The sequence below is a fragment of the Leptonychotes weddellii genome, chromosome 7 (genome assembly GCF_054177405.1).
Source record: "Leptonychotes weddellii isolate Sample4059 chromosome 7, ASM5417740v2, whole genome shotgun sequence".
Classification (NCBI taxonomy): domain Eukaryota; kingdom Metazoa; phylum Chordata; class Mammalia; order Carnivora; family Phocidae; genus Leptonychotes; species Leptonychotes weddellii.
Genome location: NC_138375.1, coordinates 108,534,286 through 108,557,049, shown reverse-complemented (window position 1 = coordinate 108,557,049; position 22,764 = coordinate 108,534,286). Strand labels below are relative to the sequence as shown.

Genomic DNA, 22,764 nt, shown 5'->3' with positions numbered 1-22,764 from the left:
CACTCCCTCTGCTTGTGTTCCCTCTCTTGCTCTCTCTCTGTCATAAATAAATAAAATCTTTAAATAATAAATAATAAAAATGCATGTACTTTTCGAACTGGGAATTTTACTTTGATGGATTTTTTTCTATAGGTAAGACATGTACAAGGAAACAGTAGTTTGTATCATTGTTTATCATAGCAAAACTCAGGGAATAACCTAATTTCCATTAATGGGGACATTATGGTACAGTGAAGTACTACTGTGAGGTAGATAAATATGTGTGCTCATGTGGAACACTTTCTCAAGATACTGTTAAATGAAAATAGCAGTGCACAAAATGACATGTATAGTGTACTTGTGTTTATGTTTTTTGAAAGCTGTATGTATTTATATGCTTGTGTTTGCATATGCTGTTAGAGATAGCATACACATACGCAGAACTGTTATTAATAATTGCCTCTAGCACAGGAAAGGTTTACCTTTCAGTGTTTATCTACTTGTTTTGTTTGAATATTTTTTTTTGCCATGTGCACGTATTATTTTCTCAGTTAAAGAGAAAAAATTAATTTGCATACAATTATAATGTATTCTTAGGAAATTTAGGAGTACGTAGGTGGCTGGTCCTGATCATTTCCTCTAGAATGTCTGTCGTGTTTTCATCAGCAACATAGTTCTGGACTAGATGGATCTTGCTGATCCATCTGATCATTGTGATATTTTTGAGACTATTCCCTCTTGTAACCACTGCTTCCAGTCTGTCTCCTATTTTTCCAAATTCATGTAGGAGTAGATTCATGAAGAAATACATTCATTTCACTTTACCCACAGGCTGCCTTTCTGTACGTTGGTTTGATCCTCTAGCTTAGGTCCGTTTTACAGTGCAATGCAATGGTCAGGTGACTTGGTGGGGAGAAATGTACTGCCTTCAGAGGATAATTGTAATTATGTCTTTGCATCATATTTGGGTGCCATCAGGAAGCTTCTCTAAGTGAGGGGGAGCATCGGTAAGGGAGGTGTGGAAATCGGCAGCACTTTCTGAAAATTAGGTGGTTTGGGAGGCTGTATTCAATTTAGTTTGGATATTAAATGAATTAAAATGGACGTGCTCAAGTTCTGAGCCTTGCCTCATCGATGCTATAAAAAGCCCTTTAGCAGGGCTGTAATCTGACTCTCCTCTCGGTAATGTTACACAATATTCCTATGGTTACAGAGCCCGAATAAATGGAAGCTAATCATTAGTTTGCTAAATGTGGTTCGTGGAACAGTTCATAACTCCCAGACCTGCCAACTGCTTGTTTAGTGTCATGCTCACTCTTTCTTGGGTAGAAGTTGGTTTGTTCCTCAGAAAAATGTACAGTAACGGTTGTCTCGCATCCAGGAACCATGCACTATGGCAGCTCTCCATGTGTCTCGGGTTGGGGAGGGGAAAAAGTCATGCTAAGCAAAGTTTTTTGGTACATACTCTTCTGCAGGAAGAAACCATTAAGGGAGTGAGAGATGACAAAGCAAGAAAAGAATTAAAGCGGCAGAGGTTTTGGTCATTTGGAGAATCACCACGTGGTTGACTTTTCAGAAATTTGCTGTGATGGAACTCTATTCTGTGACCCTAGAAGTAAAATCACTCTCTTTAGGTTGTTTGTTGTTTGTTCATGTGACAGGACAGATTTCATTCATGCCCAGCGTCACCTGCAAACACATACACGTGCTGCCTTTAGGAACCAAACATTTTGTGAGCTGGGACCTTTTCTGGCTCATCTAATATGTATCAGGCAGGGGAAGGCCTGGGTGGCGCAGTTGGTTAAGCATCCAACTCTTGGTTTCAGCTCAGGTTGTGAGATCAAGCCCCACATAGGCTCCATGCTCAGCACAGAGTCTGCTTAAGTTTCTTTCTCCCTCTGCCCCTCCCCTAAAATAAATAAATAAATCTTTAAAAAAAAATTAAATGTATCGGGGAACATGCTGAGAGCAGTAGGTATCAGCTGCATTTGTGCCCTTACCTGGGATTAGAGCCTAAATCCTTAATCCACTCATGATTATTTGGACTCTTCCTGCTTGAATGAAAGTGGGTTCTTTCCTAATAAATAGAAAATATATTGTGCCCACTTGTGACTCATTCTTCCTTTCCAGCTGAAAAGGTGTTGACTCTGTAGGAGGAACCTCTTTTTTTCTTTGAGACTGTCCAGAAAGAGTCCAGTGGCTGTTTCTGTTTACCTGCTGTATCATATAGTTCTCTTTGGATTGTAAAAAACAGAAAACCTGACCTCACCTGGCTTGAGGACAAAGGGAATTTATTGGCTTGCATGATTAAAAAGGAAGGGCAAAATACGAGGGCTCAACCCATATCATCAAGCTCTCTCTGCTTGTTTCATCTCTGTGTTTGTCTGTCAGACTTCACTCTTGGGCTCTAGGTGGTGACACCTAGGACTGTTGGATAACCTTCCAAAACCTCCAGGTATAAACCTAAAAGGAAATAGCAGAGAGCTTTTCCCCTGTCTCCTAGAAAGGTCCTGAAGTTCCCTCTGATCCAACTGGCTTAGGTCTTGGATTCTCCCTGAACTAGCCATGGAGTCAGAGAGATGCTGTGCTTTGATTTGGTCTGTCTGACTCTCATTTCCCAACCCTGGAAGCATGGAGCCTGCCTCCAAGCATATGTACTATAGGAATGGGAGAAGAGGGCAGCCCTACTGAACATGAGGTGCTATAATAGAAAGAAATGGGAGTGAGAGCTGGGAGGCAAATGACTAGTCTTGCGTGTGAGAAAGCTGGATTCTGTCTTCACTGTGCTGAAAGATTTCACTTCTGATCACCTCGTCATTGGTGAGATGGGGCTGTGTGCTGCCCAGGAAGACTAACTCTAAGAGTGATCTCTTCCTTTATAATACATGTGCATTTAAAATACACACATTTGTTGACAATTCCACACAAGAGGAGACAAAAGAGGAATGATAAGGAGCCAGTGTAATTATGGAGGTCCCCATTGCACTTCTTGGCTTAAGGCAATTTATAAAAGTACATATAAAAGTAATGGAATCAAGTCATAGTTCAGAAAATATAGAAACAACAGTTCCCTCCCTCTAACACAACCACTATTTTACTTTTAGAGTATTTCCTTTCAGCCTTTGTTCATACAAGTTTCTCACAAACTTTCAAATCTTGGTTTGTTTGGGTGTTTTTGCTTGACATTGCATGATAATCTAGGCATTTTCCATATTGTTACATAGTCAGCATTATCATGTAAATGCAATACAATTTTCTATCAGGGAGCCATGCCAAAATTAATCATTCTTCCATCATTGGACATTTAGGTTATCTCCTTTTAAATTTTTTCTGCTGTTACAAAGAATTAGCCTGTATTAAACGTTCCTGGGGTATGTAACTTTGGTCTTGCTTTATTTTATTTTCTGAGACTAGATTGTGAGAAGTGGGATTACTGCTTCAAAGGGTATAAACATTTTTATGTCTCTTGATACATATTGCCAAATTGCTTTTCAAAACTGTTGCATTTTATCTCTTCTGCCTCCAGCAGTTTATGAGAGGATCAGTTTCACTGCATTTTTGCCAGCAATAGATATTTTGATTTTTAACCGTATTCTTAACTGAACCAGCAAAAAAATAGGTGTTGTTTTTGTTTTAATTTGGATTTCTTTGGTTAATAGAGAGGCTGATGCTTTTATGTACTGTGCTTGTTTTTTAGCTATATTTTCTGCTCCTGTTTACACATTGCCTTTTCTTCTTTTTAGACCCCAAAACAGCTTCTGAAACAGAGACCGATATCTGTGCTGAATGGGAGATAAAGACGATCACTAGTGCTTTGAAGACCTACCTAAGGTAGGGACTTTCCATTTGCAGGGCAGGGTGCCAGCTTGTTATCATGCAATCAGGAAGAAAGCAGTTTTATTGCCAGCCTCCAAAGAGCTGTTGGGTGGGTGTTTGGATATGGAAACAGCTTATGTGTGGGTGCAATTAGCTCAGCTGGTCAAACCAATTGTAAGTCATCCATCCTTGATGGGTTGCCATTTGCAGGGATGCCATGAGTGATTCAAGAAGCTTTGTTCTTTATGAGAAGTTACCATGATAATTAGCCTTACAGAACCTAAAATACGGTATCTCCTTAAATCCCCAAATACTCTAGTAAGAAAACAAGGAACCACATATCTCATTCTGTTGAAAATGCATGATTACATACATATCCTATGTAATGATTTTGTGCATTGCACACATAGACTATATTGCTGATATTGGTCCTTTAAATATGAGAATTTATTGGATGTCCTTTTTGACTCCTTCTGCTTATATAGGAGAACGTTATTTTATTGGAGAAGAGACTCTTTCTCTTGTAACAATGTACATGATAGGACTTCTATTTTCTGCCCCTCCCTTGGTTATTAGGGAATGGGTGATTCTAGCTGCCTCCCTATCAGTTTCATGAAGTGACTGAAACTTATCCTGAACTTGAAGGGTAGGTGAGGGTCCAGTCTCAAACCAAGAGGAAAGCTGTACTCATGAATTGCATAAGCATTTGTTCAGGTTTTGTGAAGATTCACTTGGCTCAAAAACAAAGGAGGAAGAAAGCCCCAGAAAAGTAATTGGTGATGCAGGTTTTACTGGCTATTGGGGAATTGATAGAAAGATCTTGAAGAGTAAGATGTAATGCAAGTGATGATCAAGAGTTAAATTAGGGGTTCTGATGAGAATAAAATAAAACCTGAGCCAAGAATAATTTATAGTCTGTTGCGAAGGTTATTATTTGGACTGTCAGAAAAAAGCTGAAGTTCATAGTTAAACACACTCATTAACATACTGATTAAACATTCATAGCACATATACTATCATTGTAGTTTGCACAAAACCATACCATAGAGGTTTGTATTTAGCACTTAATTTGTGCATGTTGATATTGATTAGCTAACAAACATTAAGGATGAAACATATTTTTAAAAAACTAGGTAAAATTTGATTATATCGTGCTTAATGTTAGGGGTTCTAGCCCTAACATTGGGCTAGAACTGGAGCAACACTCGCTAGTGAATTTGCCACAAAAACACAGAAGTCTCCCATAGTGTTTCCAGATGAACTGATTCTGATAACAAGCTGCTGGGAAGACAAGAGTTTAAGCACAGGTAATTACAAATGTTTAGTTAGTTGCCTTTTTCTCAGACACATCTTAAAATGCTCTTGTCAATGGGTGAGTCACTGACTGAAAAGGAAATCTCTTGGTTTGTGCTAGACTTTCACATTAGCACTTTCCTAGTTGTAACTAGGAAACGTAGTTGTATCCATTCCCTTAAAGAAGAAAGAGCATGAAAATGTCACGGGAAATCTCAGGACCCTTTCAAACGGGAAACTCAGTTGGACTAAGTTGAGTTGCTATTGTGTCCCTTGATCTTAGTCTGTATATAGTTGGGCAGCATCTACGCTGTTATTTAGAGTCTGTTTGTTTTTATTAAGCTGACTGGTGTATATCCTTTTATCCCAGAATGCTTCCAGGACCACTCATGATGTACCAGTTTCAAAGAAGTTTCATCAAAGCAGCAAGTAGGTGGTTTTTTTTTTGCCAGAGTTTTAAGGGGGGAAAGGAATACATTTTTCTATTTCAAAGAACAGTCAGTATCCCAAAATAAATACTTTCTACCCTTTGTATTTTGCATGTAAATACCTACACACATGCTCACGAGATGGACACAAAATAGAAATGAAACCAAACTGGGATTGTCAAAGGCCCTGTTACCATATTGAATTTACAGTAGAGGAGAGAAACTTCAGAAGTATGTTTTTGGGGTGGGGGGAGGAAAGAAAAGCAAGTTTGGCTTTCTAATTTTGATTATTGGAGTTCTAACTCCTTGGGTTTTTTCCTAGCCCTTGAGTAGCATTTTGCAGAATGAATCAGACTTTGCACATTACCTAAATTGAGCATTGGAAGTGTTTCCTTGAATATGACACCATTTATATAACTTCCCAGTCCTCTTTCCATCATGGCTTCCATTTACAGCTTATGATCATTCTTCAGCTATATCATCCAGGTCCCTTGCGTCATATTACTGGTATTAAAATACATAGGGATTAGGTGCAAACTACCCTAAGTATACTGGAATCTGTGTACGTGGGGCAGGCCTCCTGTAAGGGGCAGTAAGATTCTCTACCAGATTTAAATCTGGCATGAATCTCCACAGTGCTATTATGTCAATAGTCTCTGTGCCTCTCCCTGCTTCCTTTAAGCCTTCAAAGTTTGTTTGTCCTGGTAGCTACTACTGGCCCAATTTAGTAGTACCTAATGTTCTGGTGGCCTTATCTTCTCAGAGTTGTCTCCTTAAAAGAGGGAGAAGAAAGACTTGAGAGAAAGCTGGGAGTGAAGATCGTGTTTATGTGATTTCTTTCTCAGAGAAATTCCAAACCCATAGCAACCATTCTCTAATTAAACCTCACATCAGTCCTAAAAATAGGTGTGGTGAGCACTCCCAGTCTATCTCCCAGGGAAGTGAAGCCACTTACCCAAATTCAACCAAGCCATGGCAGGGTTTGATTAAGGTGGCAGGTGGGCAGAAAGATTTACATATTTTATCAGCAATTTCTTTCTTCCACCAGGCTGGTTGGTGTCACACATGACTTGAGAATGACTGGACATTGCCCTTGATTTGTTGGATGCTGTCTTGAGACGTTGTTTTGATATTCGAGACCCTTGTAATGTTGTTCATGTACAATTTGTTTGTCATTTGACAAGTGCCCATAAAGTTCCTTCCTTCCTTGAAATGAAGCCGTCATTCTAGGAAGCCAGCTGCTCCCAAGTTTCTGTTTGCTCTGAGTGTGCAGTTGACTGGCTCCATTTCTTCCCGTCATCATTTTGGCTTGAATTTTTTGACAGTCATTTTTTTTAATGAACTGTTCCAGAAAGTACCATTAAAAACACTGCTAGCTCTGCATGGAGCACTGGGTGTTGTGCACGAACAATGAATCATGGAACACTTCATCTAGAACTAATGATGTAATGTATGGGGATTAACATAAGAATAAAAAAAAAATTAAAAAATAAAAATAAAAAAATAAAAAAGAAAAACACTGCTAGCTCTAGCCATGAGTCCATAGAACAGGCTCTTAAACCTTTGAGAAATCCTCCGTCTGTTAGTGCCCAACCTTTGGTTTCCTTTGATTTTGTTTTGTAATCTGATTTGGCTGTGACACTGATCAAATATTACCTTCTTCCTTCCTTTGCAGAGTTGGAAAACCAGGAGTCTCGGGTCTCTGAAATCCACAGCCTTGTTCATCGGCTCCCAGAGAAAAATAGACAGATGTTACAGCTGCTCATGAACCACTTGGCAAAGTAGGTTTAAGACTGAATGCTACCCTCTTCTCACTCCTGGAAAGTTCATGTCTTAGCACTAAAGCTGGTCTCGGTTCTGCTCAGGTTTCCCTCTCCCACTATTGCATCAGAAATGCTGGAGGCTTAGGAAAGAAATGTGTGAAATGTTAACTGCAGTGGAAACAGCAGTAAATGCCACATGGTCCTTACAGAGGAGGCTGGGGAAGCACCCAAGATACCAGGCCACCAGGCAGAGAGGTCAGGGGGCTTTTGCTCTTGTGATGACCAAGGGCAAACAGGAATATGTCCTCCTTGATAACCAGGTCACTAAGCCCAGTTTTCAGGAGTTGTGTGTTCTTTTGATGATCAGAGACAAATAGGAATATGTTGTGGGTTTATAGACCTGGGATTTGTAGTAAAGAGGCCTGGGTTCTATAGTTGACTGTGTTCTTAAGAAGCCACTCAGTGAGCCCTGGACAAGCCATGGACCTTAATTTCTTCATCAGTCAGATTTGGATAGTAGGAGCCCCTTTATTTATCTACAATGTCAGTGCTTTTAAAAGTTACCTGTGTTAAAGCCTAGGGAATAAAGAAACTATCTTTGACAAATGCCTACTTGCCCTCTGAGATAAGCAAGGCATTCAGCATGGGGCCTGATTGTCCTGCAAAGAATATTTACTCTTGGAATGGTTTTGAATTTTTGTTTATTTACTATTGCTGGACCGTTTTGGGAATGGCCTTCCTGACTTCCCTTGCTGTGTCAGTGACTACATGTGCATACCTTCTAATCTTCCATTGACTTGGATGAATGTTCTTGATTGGAGACTGGAGTATAAAAAAAGGACAGAATGTAACAGCTAACTTAAACCGTTAAGCCGTACACTCTATGGAACTGATTGATGTGTTATGCATTTGGTCCTTACCCACACTTTGCTCATGCCATTAAGTCATTTCTTTGGGATAAGTTGATAGTCAGCTGAGGAAGGTTATGATGGTTTGTTTTCATATTTCTACCAAGCATGTTGATACTGCCTTGTGGAGAGAGAGTGTATGTGTTACCATAAAGATTTCCGCAGATCTTAATTATGAAGAAGCAAGAGTGTGTAGCATGTTGGTCAGAAGCAATTAGGCAGAGTCAAGGATTGCTCTGTTAGCGGTCAAATGTCTCTCTTGCCGTGCGGTATCGGGACTGCATGTTCAGAAACAATTAAGCATAGCAGAGAACGTGCAAGCTTACAAGGGGAATGCCCAAAAAATGTCAAAGAATCCTGATGAAGTGTGTTTAAAATAATGAGAACTGGGTTTGAAAAGTGACTCCAGATGTTATGAGATGACAGTTTGGTGCCTATTCCCCACAACCCAGTCAGGCATTTGTTCAATAGAAAAGCTGGTTTAGATCTTAGCTACAAAATTTTGCACACTTGATGGGCCTTTACTGAAACAGAGCAAGTTCTGGGTACATACTCTGGCCAAGTGTGTGTGGAAATGCTCGATGGCTGCTCTGTTTTGGCCACTAGGCTTTGAGCCTCCTGGGAGCAGCTGGAGGAGAAGGCTTCGGAACTAGCTGGGAGCAGTGGGCTTTCCAAGTTGTGGAATTGTGATGAGAGCTTAACAGGACTGAGCATGACCAAGAGTAAACAGTGATCCAGCGGACTCACTACTGCATCTGCCCATTTGTAAAGTGCCCTGAGATTGTTAGGAATCTTAAAAGGGGGAAGAAAAAGATTTTAAAAAACATCGAAAACTGTTAAGGTAGCTCTTAAACACTTGAGCCTGTTTATCTCTTGGGGGATGGTTCACTTTCTCCCTCTTGTCCACCTCTGTGTTCCAAACCCCATTAAATTCAGTTCATCTTTGTCCCTAACCTAACGAGGAGTACAACTGGAATATGCAAGTGACAGCTGTGACCTCGACTTTTTGCCTTCTAACAAATGCAAATCAATTTTGTTGCTGGAGTTACTTACAGTATAGCATTTATGGAGCATTATGTCTTGTCTTTGATTCACAATCACAATAATTTTCTTTGATTCTATGAGGTTATGTGGCATTTCTTTGTTCATTTAATCCTTAAGGAATCTACATAGAGACCATAGTGTGAGTTGGTCAGAGCCGATGTTATGACACACGGACTTAAATTCTCAGTAGGCTGTGTTCTTGGTCTCAGAAGATCGGAATTAAAAGTGTCTTGGAGGAGATGGGTATAAATGAGCATTGCTCATTCCAGTAAGGAGTATTTATTTAGTTCTGAAAAAATGCTTTGGCACCCAGAGGAGTTCTAAGATTCCATTTAAATGCTATATTCTCATTTACAGCACTGTCCTATTTTAAAATTGACCAGGAAGGGATAGTTAACTTGGGATAAGGGGTTTGTCTGATTCCAGTTTTCTCAGTTTCAGACTTACTCTCTGATATGCCTGAGCTATTGTTCCTCTGGTCCACTTACTTAATGGTCAACTTCCTTCCTAAGTTTTGATTTCAGGGCTAGATCTGCTAGAAAACCCATGTTCACTGCTCTCATTACCTATCCTGTATGCCCTGTGCATCTCTCTATCGTCTGGTTCAAAGAGAAGATACTTTGTATTGTGCAATTTTTAAAGTGCTCTTTTGAAACTTTCTAAAATTGATTTCTTTTAGCTGTGGAGAGAGAGTTAAGACATTTTATATTTAATCCCAAGTAGAAATGCATTCAGAGGGAAAAAGGTCTTAGGGGAAAAGGCTAAAATCTCAAAGCCTCCAAGCAAATGATTACCAGGGTGCATCCAAATCACAGAGCTCTTGGGTTTGTTTCAGACCTCCGAGGGAACATAAAAATTATAGGCAACTATGCACATATTTTTGTTGTTCCAGCTTAAATCTACTATGATAACTAGATGTTTTCTATTTGGATCCTGGAATCTAGTATACAGTCTGGAGTCATGTGCCTCAAAGCGCAGCTAGACTCACCTGGGATGTTTGTTTACAATTGATATTGAGGGACCCCACCCCTGCTCTACTAAATTGGACTCTCCTTGGGAATCTGCATGTCTGGTTTATTTCCCAGGTAATTATGATGCAAAGTCTTTTGAGAACCCTGGCCAAGAGAATGGGCCATATGCAGGGATTTTCTAGGAGAGAGAAATGATTTTGAGTGGAAAGGATTGGCATTTAGGAAGTTAATAGAAGTAGGACAAAGAAGCTCAAAGCAGTGAATTCAAAAAGGAGATTTCATAATCAAATTACTAAAAAAAAAAATCCAGTTTTGATTTCCCATATCCTTACAGTTTGACATTGCATTAAATTGAGTGTTCAGCAAATGGTTTTGTTTTAAAATCATGCATAAAACATTTTTTTTATTTTGCATAAAGCATTTTTAATAATAAAATGGTCCCCAGCTAGCTCCGGGATCTTGTGGAAATTAGTCAACCTCTCTCAGCCTCAGTTTTCTGAGTTCCCTTCTAATCATGTGATTCTGCCTTTTCATCAGGTAAAAGGAGTGGAGAAGACAAAAAATTCCCAATATTATAATTGTAGAAAGAAATAAGAGTAGATGAATAATAAAGACAAATTTCATGGTAGTTTCCTAATGTTTACATATTATGATGACTCCAAGTATGTTGCATATCCTCACACATACCATTCACAGTGACTCATCATCATTTTATTACAGTGTTTATGCTGCATTGGGAGGATTTCAAAGGACTCTCCATACATCAGGAGTGGCTATTAAAAATACCTTTTCACAGCTGGTTTTCCCAAAACACTTACTGAGAAATCAATCTTAGTCTCTTCTTTTTTTGAAGCAACTATTCCTTTGTTGCTAGGATGTTGTGAAAGGGGTAGAGCCCTTTTCTTGCTTCTACAAAGAGGTATTGTATCCTTTAGGATGCTCTGGGCTGTAAGAAACAGAAAATCCAATTCGAAATGGCTTAAACAATAAAGGATCTATTTCTCATTACACAGAATCAGCCCTAAGGGTTGGTTAATTTCTTGGCTCATGAAATAACTCAGGTTATTTCTATGGTGTTGCTCACAGCCAGCATCACTGTGCTGTCTATGTCTAGGTCAGTGTCATAAGATGTTGTGTTGCATCCTTGCGCATTTGTGGTTGTCCAGAGGCAGAAAAAGCATTATTTTTTCTTTGTTTCTCTTTTTAAGAGCTATGATGATATTTCCCCCAGAAGTTCTCCAGACTTCCCATCACATCTTACTGGTTTGACGCAATCTCCAACAAGGGGAATGGGACCACCATGATTTTTTACACCAAACAGGACTTCCCTGGGCCATTGGTGGGAGGCCTGGATATCAGTATAAAAGCTCTGAGTAGGCAGTGTCTAATGCTTACTGCAAATAGTCTTGATAAAATAAGATTCAATGGAGAGCATTAAATCCATTGAATGATCTTCATGTGGTGTGCTAACTTGATTAAGACATATGGGACAGATAAGGCAATTTGGGAGGGAAGAGGAATACATCTGAGTATGGGCACACATACACTAAAATTCTAAGATTTGAGGGGTGGAAGGTGAGAGAGAAATGAGGAGGGCAAAATCAACTTTAGTCTCATTGCCACTTGCTGATTCCTATTGTTCTTTTCATTACCCAGTCGTCTCATGTCTATTTGGATGATCTGTTACTTGTTGTGGCTTTGCAAAAATGACAAAATTCTGTATATTGCAGAAATCATAAAATGATTTGGGGCAAGTGCTTGGCATACAAGTGAGACCTTGTCAAAATATGTAGACTCCATTGTCACAAGTTATCAAGAGTTAAGCATCTAGTGGCTTGGCTGTTTTCACCTTTCTGTGACTGGAGTATGAGTACTTCCAGGCATTCCTGCCAATCAAGAAGGATGTATTCATATTTCCTTAATGATCAGAAGGAGAGTGAATTGGGTTCATTTACAAATGCCTGTGGTTATAAAGAAAGTCATTGCTAGGCCTTGGCACCAAGGAGGATGGACCGTGATGGTTAACTAGCATTCTTCGAAGTTCTTAAAAGAGGGTCAAAATAAAAGGAAGTGGGCATGGATACTTGGCATTAACATATATCTTATAGATATTCTAATATTCCTTCTTCCTCCATCCCAAGTCTGAAGGCTAAGATTTAATTTAGTGACGAACTGTTGAACATGAGAAGAGCTAGTTATTTGCTTGCCCTCAAGACTAGTCCAAGCAAAATAGCTGTGGAATTTTACAAAGCACATTTAAAAGAAAATAGTGCTTTTGAGATGATCACTTTCTAAAATGGAAAGCTCCTGTGAGCTTCTCTGGCAATCTTCCCTCGGCCACACACCCTGGCTCCTAAACCTTCCTTCTCTCTAGTAACCACTGGACACCCACTGCTGCTGGTACGGAATTGCATGGCTGCTGGGCCACTGGTGGTGTGCCCTGATACCCCCATGGAGCCATGTTGACCACATTCTCCAGTCCCATTTGGCTTCTAACTCACCGAATCCTACCCAGAACTGATAGTTTTGGTGATTTTAACCCCTTTCTACCTCTTGAATCTCCCCAGCCCCCTAGTCCAAGCTGGTATTCTCTCTTTCCCAGACTGCTTGCAAAGGCCTCCTCCCAGCTCACTCTGGCTTCCTTCCAGTCCACAGAATGCATGCTCTGCAGCTGGGGAACTTGGAGCACTGCAGATCTCAACATGTGATTCCCTTACTTAAAAAAATTCAAAGGAAACTTTCCCATTGCTCTGAAGATAAAACTCAGGGTACGGCCTCTAACACCTTGTCTGGACTGGACCCTCTCACACGTAGCAGCCTCATCTTGTGTCCCTTCATGATCACCTCTGCATCCCTGCTGTGTGGCTCACATAGACACTCAACGAATATTTGTCAAGTAGAAGCATGAAGAGTCTCTTGACCATTTCTCAAACATTCTCTTTCCAACTCCCTCTTTTTACCTTGTGCAATTCATTTTCCTCTGTCTGGAATGGTTCCTCCCCAGTCTCTGCCTGGCAAAGTCTACCTCATTCTTTAGCCCCAGCTCAGATGTCACTGACCACAAGAATCCTTTCTGCCTCAAGGGGCGCTCTCGCTTTCCTCAGCTCCCATAGCCTTTGCTTATTTCTCCCTTTTAGCAGGTATCACATTCCGCCTTATGGGACAGTTGATCAAGTGTCTATCTTCTTAATCCTACTAGGTCGTAAACTCCCACGGGACAGGCATTCTGTCTTCCTTTATCTTTTGTTTCTTACTTAGAGGTTGCAAACAAGGGTGTCCAGCCAGAGTAGTGCATACATGCATTCTGTTTGGTATTGTTGTTCCACATGTTGCCATTTTTAAAATTTGGACAGATTTCTAACATTTTTAACAGGGGTGATTTTACTTGAAAAAATTTAGATCTCTTTGCTCACAGTTGGCTCCAACTGGCTAGAGGCCACACCCTAACCCCCTGGGCGTGCCTTCTTCAGTGCACTAAATTCTAGCTGTCCCTGTTGTCCCTTGTGTCTGGTCTACCTCTTTTGTGCCCCCCCACCTGCCTGGCCATGGGGTAGGCATTTGGATTTTTAGCACCTGGCCCTCCTATCTGCTAATCCCAAAAGAGGGGCTAGATATTGGGTGATCACATAATTAATGAACAATCGGAAATGGGCTGGGAGAATCACTTCCCTGACCAGCTATGTTTTTCTCCTGTAATATTATTTCTGATAAATTAGAGGTCCCTGGAAGAAGTTAGGAAGAAGTGCTTCCAGGCCTGTTTATGTGTATGGGCTGGGGAGGAGAATGTATTTTTTAAGACTAAGAATGGGATTCTCAAAGGACCTTCTCTAGCTATTTTTGGCACAGTGAAAGGAAAATCTATTTAAAGGGATACTGCAAAGAGGAGAACCACATATTTTAAAGCAAACAGGCAACTTAGCACTTTAAATTAATGGAAATGTAGACAAAATTAGAGCTCAATCCTTACTTAGCTGCCAGACCTTCACTTACTTTTCAACTCAAGAATTTCTCTATTCTATGACCTTTCAACCTTTAGGGTTAGGAGAAGGAAAGATACAAGTTCAGTTTAGATTTTTGCTCTTAAAAAAAAATCATAATTTCTGAATTCAAAGAACTAAATCCTTCACAGCCTAAGAAACATGCATTCTGCAAGGGGAAATTCTTGGCTTCAAGCTGTTAATGCTCAGCAGTCTTGGAGCGCCTTTGATTTGGGTCTCCTGTTTGCACTGAGTTGTTCCACTTCTGTTGGGTTAATGTTTTCAATGACTTTCCTGTTCTCTGATGTACCTCTTCCTCTTCTGACCCCAGAGTCAGCCACGGAGTTTCCCTCTCAAATTCCAGGAGGAGCAAAGAGAAAGACACTATCTTCTCCTTTCTCAGTGGCTGCCCCCATTTATTGTGGGGTGTTATCAAAGCGAGGGTATTAACTAACATGGACATGACTTTGTTTCTTCTTTGCTAACTTTTAGCAGAGCCAGATTTCTTTCTTTCTCTCTTTCTTTTCTTTTTCCTTTATTTCCTTTCTTTTTAAGTCTCTTTCGTTCCCGAATTTGAGTCATCTTTCTTTTTCTTCTTGGTGAATCTAGCTAAAGTTTCATCTATTTTGTTTATCTTTTCAAAAAAGCCAGCTCTTCGTTTCCTTGATCTTGTCTGTTGCCCTTTTAGTCCCCATTTCATTTATTTCTGCTCTGATGAGCCGTCTTTCTTAGGCATTAGGCCCATGATTGATTTTGTTAAATTCTCTCTTTGGCGGCACAGCAGTGATGGATTCACTCCCATTGTGTCCTCTTTGCACTGAATGGTGAGCATTATCTGTAATACTTGTTTTCTTAATACTGACCGGTTTCCTAACCAGTTCTTCACAACTCCTGTGGCTCACACCTGGCAGCTGCAGTTGAGGCAGCCGGCAGACTTCTACGTAGTCGAAGCTCATCATTGAGAGCACAGTGATTAAGAGACCATTTCTGGAGCCAGACCGCCTGGTCTTGCTCTTGTCTCTTCTATAACCTCACGTGAATTATTTCTCTATGCCTGAGTCTCCTCATGTGAAAACGGAGCTCAAATAATACTATCAGAAACTTCGAAGTTAGCACATGAGATTCTTTGGCTTGTCCTGGGTGTATGTCAGCCAGCACTGCGGGAACCGGGTGTAACCTGCACCTTGCTTCATGCAGGTGCAGCCTGGCAGCTTGTCGCCTCATGCCCAGACCAGGTGCCTCCTGCCTCTGCCCTCCCATCCCAGGGAGGCATGACACCAAGTGGCATCAATGCACGCACAACCTGGAAAGCAAGGGGATATTTTAAAAGGCCTGAGGGGAAACCTTTGACTAATGGGGGGTAGGAGCTGGGCATTCCAGACAGCAGTCCTTAGCCGCTCATGAGATGGTCCCAAGAGATGAAGCAAGTGCCAGTGCTTGAACCTGGCGGTGGCTGGCTTCTCTGCCTCACTCCCCCTGTGAACCCCCTAGTAAAGCATAGAGAAGTAAGGTATAGAAGCCTTCACCTATTTTACTCTTCTTTCTGGGAAACCTAGAGACAGCAATAGCACCTGCCCTCTCAGGGTTGTTGTGAGGATTAAATGAATTAATCCACATAGAGCTCTTAGAAGAGTGTCTGGCATATAGGACACCCTCCATAATTGTCAGCTTTTATAATCTATTTGAGGGGGCACCTGGGTGGCTCAGTTGGTTAAGCGACTGCCTTCGGCTCAGGTCATGATCCTGGAGTCCCGGGATCGAGTCCCGCATCGGGCTCCCTGCTCGGCAGGGAGTCTGCTTCTCCCTCTGACCCTCCTCCCTCTCATGCTCTCTGTCTCTCATTCTCTCTGTCTCAAATAAATTAAAAAAAAAAAAAATCTTTATAATCTATTTGAGGAATTGGGGGATGGGGGAAGGAGGATCATGGAGCCGTGTCTTGTAAAGTGAGGGAAAATAGGAGAATTGTTCAAGCGATTAAGCCAAAACAAGTCATTCTTACTCAGGGAATGGGACTTTCTTCATAGTTCCATTATTGGCGAGCAAAAACCTTAGGGCTTGATGCTGACAACGTAGCACACACAGCTCTTACCCACTTGGATTTTTGTGTGTGCATGTGTTTATTTTTGCTCTAGTTTTGTTTTCTTGGCACTCTGTGTGCATTTGCCAAAGGGCCGACCATTGCTTTCACCCTTCCTAGCAAGGGATATGCCAGCGCAGGGTCATCTGGGAGAAAGAGCCCATTAATACCTGCTTTCAGGTCATACCTTACACCAAGCTTCACACTTTCCTGTGAGTATTCAGGGCTCTTCATGAGTCAAATGCCCTGTAGAGTGCAGTGCACCTGTTTGAAAGAAGCTATGTGGGGCTGACTTCTTTGGAAGGTTAGCAACTACTCACCTTCACCCTCTGCTTCTTAGTGTTGCAAGGCTGATTTCATCTCAGAAGCAGCTGTCTGTGCTGCAGTTTAATAACTATTAATTTCCTGGAGGGGGATGACACGTTATATCATGAAGACTCATCTTAGTCTGCGTGGTCTGGAAATTTCCACTCATCTTTGTGATCTTCAAAATGTTTCTCTTTGTGGGAGAGTCTCACTTTCCTTCATTCTTCCTCAGTTCGCCTGCCCTCTCAGATACCATTCCCAGATTAAACACTGCCATCCGCTGTAAAAACTGTTCTCTGTGCCTCCAGCTTACCCCGTAGTGCACTCTTGATGTGGATTTCCCTCCCTGAGTTAGTGACGTCTGTATTGAAGTATTAATCTACACTCTCAGGAAAGCTTTATGCGTATTCATCTTCATTCTGTCTTGGTAGACACTCTTGCAGCTTAACTCAAAAAAGTGTTTGAAGAAATCGTCAGGGGATTTGAATTTTGGTGTCTGTCTTTTCTGCTTTCTCACATGAGTGGACATGTTTTTAAGTAGTTTAGCATACTGCTTTAGTGTTTCCAATTTGGTATTGTAAATGTAAATCATTATTTCTTGGTTCTGGGAGAGGAACTCAAATTGTTGGGCTTATTGGTATATTGGAAGCTGGTCTTCGTATGCATTTAGGAGTGTACAGGACTTGATAAAATAGGATCTCTATTTTATAAAAGTCAGATTTTTTTTTTTTTTAAAGATTTTATTTAGAAAGTGTGTGAGTGGGGTCAGGGGGAGGGGCAGAGGGAAAGGGAGGAGAAAGAGAATCTCAAGTAGACTCCACACTGAGCATGGAGCCTGGCGCAGGGCTTGATATCAAAACCCTGAGATCACGACCTGAGCTGAAATCAAGAGTTGGATGCTGAACCGACTGAGCCACCCGGGTGCCCCTAAAAGTAGGACTTTCAGTGAGAACATGGGTAACCCTAGGCCTCAAGAAAGAGTTGGTATATAGGTCATTGGTTGTAAACAACAGAAGTCAACTGTGGCTAATAAAAATAGAATGGAATTTATTGGGAGTCTTCCGGGTCGATCACATAATTGAATGTAGAGTTGAACCATCGGACATTGGAAAGCAACTGCAAGGGCCCTTATGTGCCTGGTATCCTGCTACATATTCTTAAGCCATTCACTCTTACTCTTGTAGATTATCTCAGATCTTGCTTCTTATTTCACTCAGGAAATAAATGCAATCAGGAGAACTTCCAGAAGCTACCACACCCATGTCTGTGTTTCTACCTTTTGTCCACGTGTGCTAGAGGAACAGCCCTGTGCTTCTACCTAAAGGCGTTCCCTGCCCTAGGGCACTAGAGCTGATTCCTGATTGCATCCATAAGGACTTGGCTCCAATAGTTTTTCCCCCTGTCTCCTACATGATCAACTTTTCAGTCTGTGTTGAGACTTTCTCTGTTGAGACAGATATCAAAATTCACAATTTGTGATTTCTGTGATCCTTTACAAATGAAAAACAAAAACAATAAAAACCTTTCTTGAAGGCGCCTGGGTGGCTCAGTCGGTTAAGTGTCTGCCTTCGAGCCCCACATCAGGCTCCCTGCTCTGCGAGGAGTCTGCTTCTCGCTCTTCCCCGCCTCTCACTCATTCTCTCAATCTCTCTCTCTCTCTCAAATAAATAAATAAAATCTTAAAAAAAAAAAACAAACCTTTCTCGATCTCGCATCTCCTTCTAGATACCCCCTCCCCCCCGCCATTTCTTCTTGCTCTTCTCAGCAGAATCTCTCAGATAGTTGTCTGTGTTGCTGTTCCCAAATCCTCTCTCAAACCTACTCCACTTGGGCTTTTACACCCACTCCTCCCCTGAAAAGTGTCATGTTGGTGTTGCTAAATCAGTTTCAGACTTCCCTTCTCTGATCATTCTGAAGGTTTTCACAGTTTCTCACTCCCTCTTTCCTTGAAATGCTTTTCTTCATTTGGCTTCCAGGATACCACATTCTGCTGGTTTTCCTCCTCCCTCCTGGCTGCTCCTTTTTAGTCCTGTTTGCTATGCCCCATGGCTCAGCCCTTCAGTCCTTAGGCCTGATCTGCCTTCCCTTCCTTCCCCTCCTCAGTGAGGTCTTGCCCCAAGATTGTAACTGCCAGCCCTTGTGCTCCCTACCCACCAGCATTGCTTAATTTTTTCCATAGCATGTATCACTGTTTAATATACTCTGTTTGACTTGTTTATTGTTGTTTTCTTCTCCCTGAAATGTAGACTCCTGAAGTTGGAGATTTCTGTCTGTTTCTGTGCTGTTGTATCCTTAGCATCTAGAACAGTGCTTTGTACATAGTAAGAGGCACTCATAAATATTTGCTGAATAATAAATAAAATAAGAGGTGGAAAATAACCAGGGAACTCATGTGTAGCCCCTTTGGAGCACTACCTTTGGAATGTCTCAGCTCTGACCACATTTATCCTCTTGGGATTCCACTGCAGGTCAACATTCCTAGTTAAAGAGAGTTGTAATAGCGTCTCTTGAGTAATGCACCCACTTCTCTGGTGAGGCAGTAGTGGGGTTCTCAACTGACATTCTTGGTAGGGCCACATGTAACGGGAGAGGGGCAATCTGAGGAAAACTGGATGCCATTATTCAAAGGATGCCAGGCAGATAAAAATACCAGGTGTTTGTTGTGTTTGCTGAAACACAATTTTTTGCCTTAGAGATTCCCTATTCTGTATTGAAAGCTTCAGGCCTTGGCACAAATATTAATTCTTTGGTGGATCTTGTATGTTCCTGGAGACCCTGTTATGCATTGTTATATTGAAGATGGGACCATCATAATGATAAAAACAGCAAACAGAGCATTCAGGTATTTCTTTAATACCTGGTTACATAGCTCAGTTCCCCAGAATGCGTAGTTTGCTTTCTGCATGAGCTAGCACTTCATAAAAGCCTTGGGCATCCTTTCAGAGCATGTCTTCAGATGTGCCCTAGACCCAGGGACATCCCAGTGGAGTTTGATGGAGTCAAGGTGCTAGCTGGATGCATCAATGCCCAAAACTGGACCATTTAAACACATTCCCTCAAGTCACCAGGCAAATGGCAGTTTTCCATTTCAAGCATGCCTCTCTGTCTAGCTGGCTAATCAGGTTTTCTTGTTCTTTTGAGAGATAACCTTGACATTTTGCTTCTTTAAGAATTATACTTCCCTTCTCGGGGCGCCTGGGTGGCTCAGTTGTTAAGCATCTGCCTTCGGCTCAGGTCATGATCCCAGGGTCCTGGGATCGAGCCCCGCATCGGGCTCCCTGCCTGGCGGGAAGCCTGCTTCTCCCTCTCCCACTCCCCTTGCTTGTGTTCCCTCTCTCGCTGTGTCTCTCTCTCAAATAAAGAAATAAAATCTTTTTAAAAAAAAAAAAAGAATTATACTTCCCTTCTCACTAGAACTGCCACTTAACCTGCTTAGCATACTGCCCAGATACAAGATTTTTCTTCCAAAATAGTCGGACTGTCTCACAGGATCTTGCTACCTGGCCCTAGCCAGACAGTTAATGAAGCAGAAATTGTTGGCTAAGCCTAGATTATCCTTTCCTTGTCATGTCATTAATGCACTGTGACTCCGGACATGAATAGGCCCATCAGAATTTTTTTTAGTCATGGTTAAGTCTGATCTTACTCCATTGAAAATTAAGGCAAACTTTATGCAAATGTCTTGATACTTACTGGTCCTTCTAATGTTACCCCTTAGGACATGGGAAGAATCCAAAAATGAATCCCTCATGAACAAATCGGTAAAGGAGCAGAATAATGGTTCATTTTAAAATAAAGCCAAAAGGAAACATTCCAAAGTGAAGCACTTTCCAGTAGCAGAAATTCAAAGTTACACGCCAGTTATTATTAAAGGATGCTGTCCTTGTTCCCATATGGACTTTGGGATTTGGCAGCCTATTGAAAGCTATGCTCTTTGGTGTTAGTGGTAATAAAGAGCATCTCTGAAAAGCTAGCTTGGACAGAGCTGGGCTGAGAAAAAGAAATGGGACAGCACTGTTAGCATCAGTCATTTCAGAATGTATTAATTTATTGAGCACCTGCTATGTATAAGGCACTTATTCGAGATGCAAATTATTTATTTCTGTTAGGAGGTGGTAGGAGAGAGCATTGGCCCAAAAGACGAGATGTCCAATGCCTGACTTTTTACAAGCTCATTTTATGCACAATTTTGAGAAAGTTTACCAAATCTTAAATTTCTTTGTTTACAAAATGATGATTCTTTTTGTTTTAAGAAAAAAAAAGTACACATACACAGACATACACAAATACAATGCAGTTAAGGAAAACATTCTAGAAGGAGCTATCCACCATTATCTTAACTGTTATCTCTAGATACTTGGGTTTTCTTCTCTTAGCTTCTTCTTTTTTAAGATTTTATTTATTTATTTGAGAGGGAGAGTGGGAGAGAGAGCACGAGCAGGGGCTGTGGGGGGAGGGACAAAAGGAGAGGGAGGGGCAGACTCCCCGCGAGCAGGGAGCCTGACTCAGGCAGGGCTCCATCCCAGGACCCTGAGATCATGACCTGAGCTGAAGGCAGATGCTTAGCTGACTGAGCCACCCAGGCGCCCCCCCTTGGCTTCTTTGGTTTTGAATTTTTATAAAATGATCGTGTGTGCTATTTAAAGAGTTATTTTTAACGAATGGAGCAGCGTTTTGACTCTGAGTCCTTTTAAATTTGAAGACATCTATGATTTTATGCACAGGACTGGGTAGGACAAGACAGGACAGTCAATCCTTCGGTACTCTGAGATAGAACCCCTTTTGTTTGCTTTTGTTCCCAATCTTTTGTCTGCTTCTCTGCTCATTTGTATTTCTACCTGAGAGTGGGCAGCAGAGACAACGGAGAATACATTTTAACAATGCTGGAGAGGGTAGTAAAACTTTAACCTGAAAAGGTTTGGGTTTTTTTTCCCCCAACTACTATTACTAACGACTTTTAAATATACCAGTTTTTTTCTCAATTCCTTAACCATTAGTTAATTGAATGTGAGCTTCCCTGTTACAGTGTAACTAGTTTAAAAGAAAGATAATAAAAACTCCATTGTTTTTTGTTTCTGTGTTGTATCTTTTTGTCCTATTTTCAGGTATTGTGAGGGTCCACCCATCTACCACAGACTCCTTTCTTCTTGTCTTCTACTCAGTCTGTTCCAGCCTGTGTGGTATCCTGAGATGTTCCTACATATCTCTGCCCAGCTGTACTAGCACATGGGTTAGAAAACCCTGCTGCTGATTTTTGTATGGCTCATAAGTTCAGAGTGATTATTTACATTTTAAAATAGTGGGGGGAAAATAAGAATAGCTAATGACATGAAAATTATATGAAAATCAAATTTTAATGTTCGTAAAGTTTTATTGGAACAGAGCCACACTTAATTATTTATATGTTACCTGTGGCAGCCTCTGAGTTACATTGGTTGGTTGAGAAGCTGCAAGAGAAACCACATGGCTCTCAAAGCCTGAGATATTTACTGTCTGGCTCTTTAGAGAACAGGTCTGCCAACTCTATGCTAGAGACTCTTTTTCCTTGGATGTCTTCGAGCTCAGACGTGTTGAGACATGCTAACTCATTCAGGAGATGCTCACCGCGTGCCTACAGCGTGGCAGACACTGTGCTAGACACAGGTATCAAAGGTGAATACGATGCCTTCCCTATTAGGAGGAACAGCCTAGAGAGGAGTGTGGACATGTCCACAGGTAAACCACAGCATGGCTCTGTGTGCTTTTGCCCAGGTGTGAGGTAGGGGCTGTGGGAACTCCTAGGGGGTGCCCTGACTATGCTGGGGAAGGCAGGAAGAGAGGAGGTCTAACTTAGGTAATGGATAACAAGGCTTTGATAGCTTAAAGCTGCATTGTTCTTCTTTGGTGATTTTTAATTCTAACACTGGAATTGTTGCATTGAAGTTCATTGTTACCTAAAACACCTGTGTCATAATTTTAACTAGAGCACCTTTAACGTTTTGGTTGTACATAAAAATTACTGCTCTGAGATATGTTAAGAAAAAAAAAGAAGAAGAAGAAGGTAGCGGGAGGGGAGGAATGAAGCGGGGGAAATCGGAGGGGTGGACGAACCATGAGAGAAGATGGACTCTGAAAAACAAACTGAGGGTTCTAGAGGGGAGGGGGGTGGGAGGATGGGTTGGCCTGGTGGTGGGTATTGAGGAGGGCACGTTCTGCATGGAGC

General features: G+C 41.3%; 1 protein-coding gene across 1 annotated transcript in view; it reads left to right on the top strand.

Annotated features, from left to right (window-relative positions):
* LOC102733438 (rho GTPase-activating protein 26) overlaps positions 1-22,764 on the top strand; it is a 234,960-nt gene that overhangs the window by 119,386 nt on the left and 92,810 nt on the right. The window contains exons 7-9 of the mRNA XM_081825602.1: positions 3,723-3,810; positions 5,459-5,517; positions 7,192-7,297. Of these exons, the coding sequence (XP_081681728.1) occupies positions 3,723-3,810; positions 5,459-5,517; positions 7,192-7,297 (253 nt within the window). The remainder of the gene's footprint in view (positions 1-3,722; positions 3,811-5,458; positions 5,518-7,191; positions 7,298-22,764) is intronic.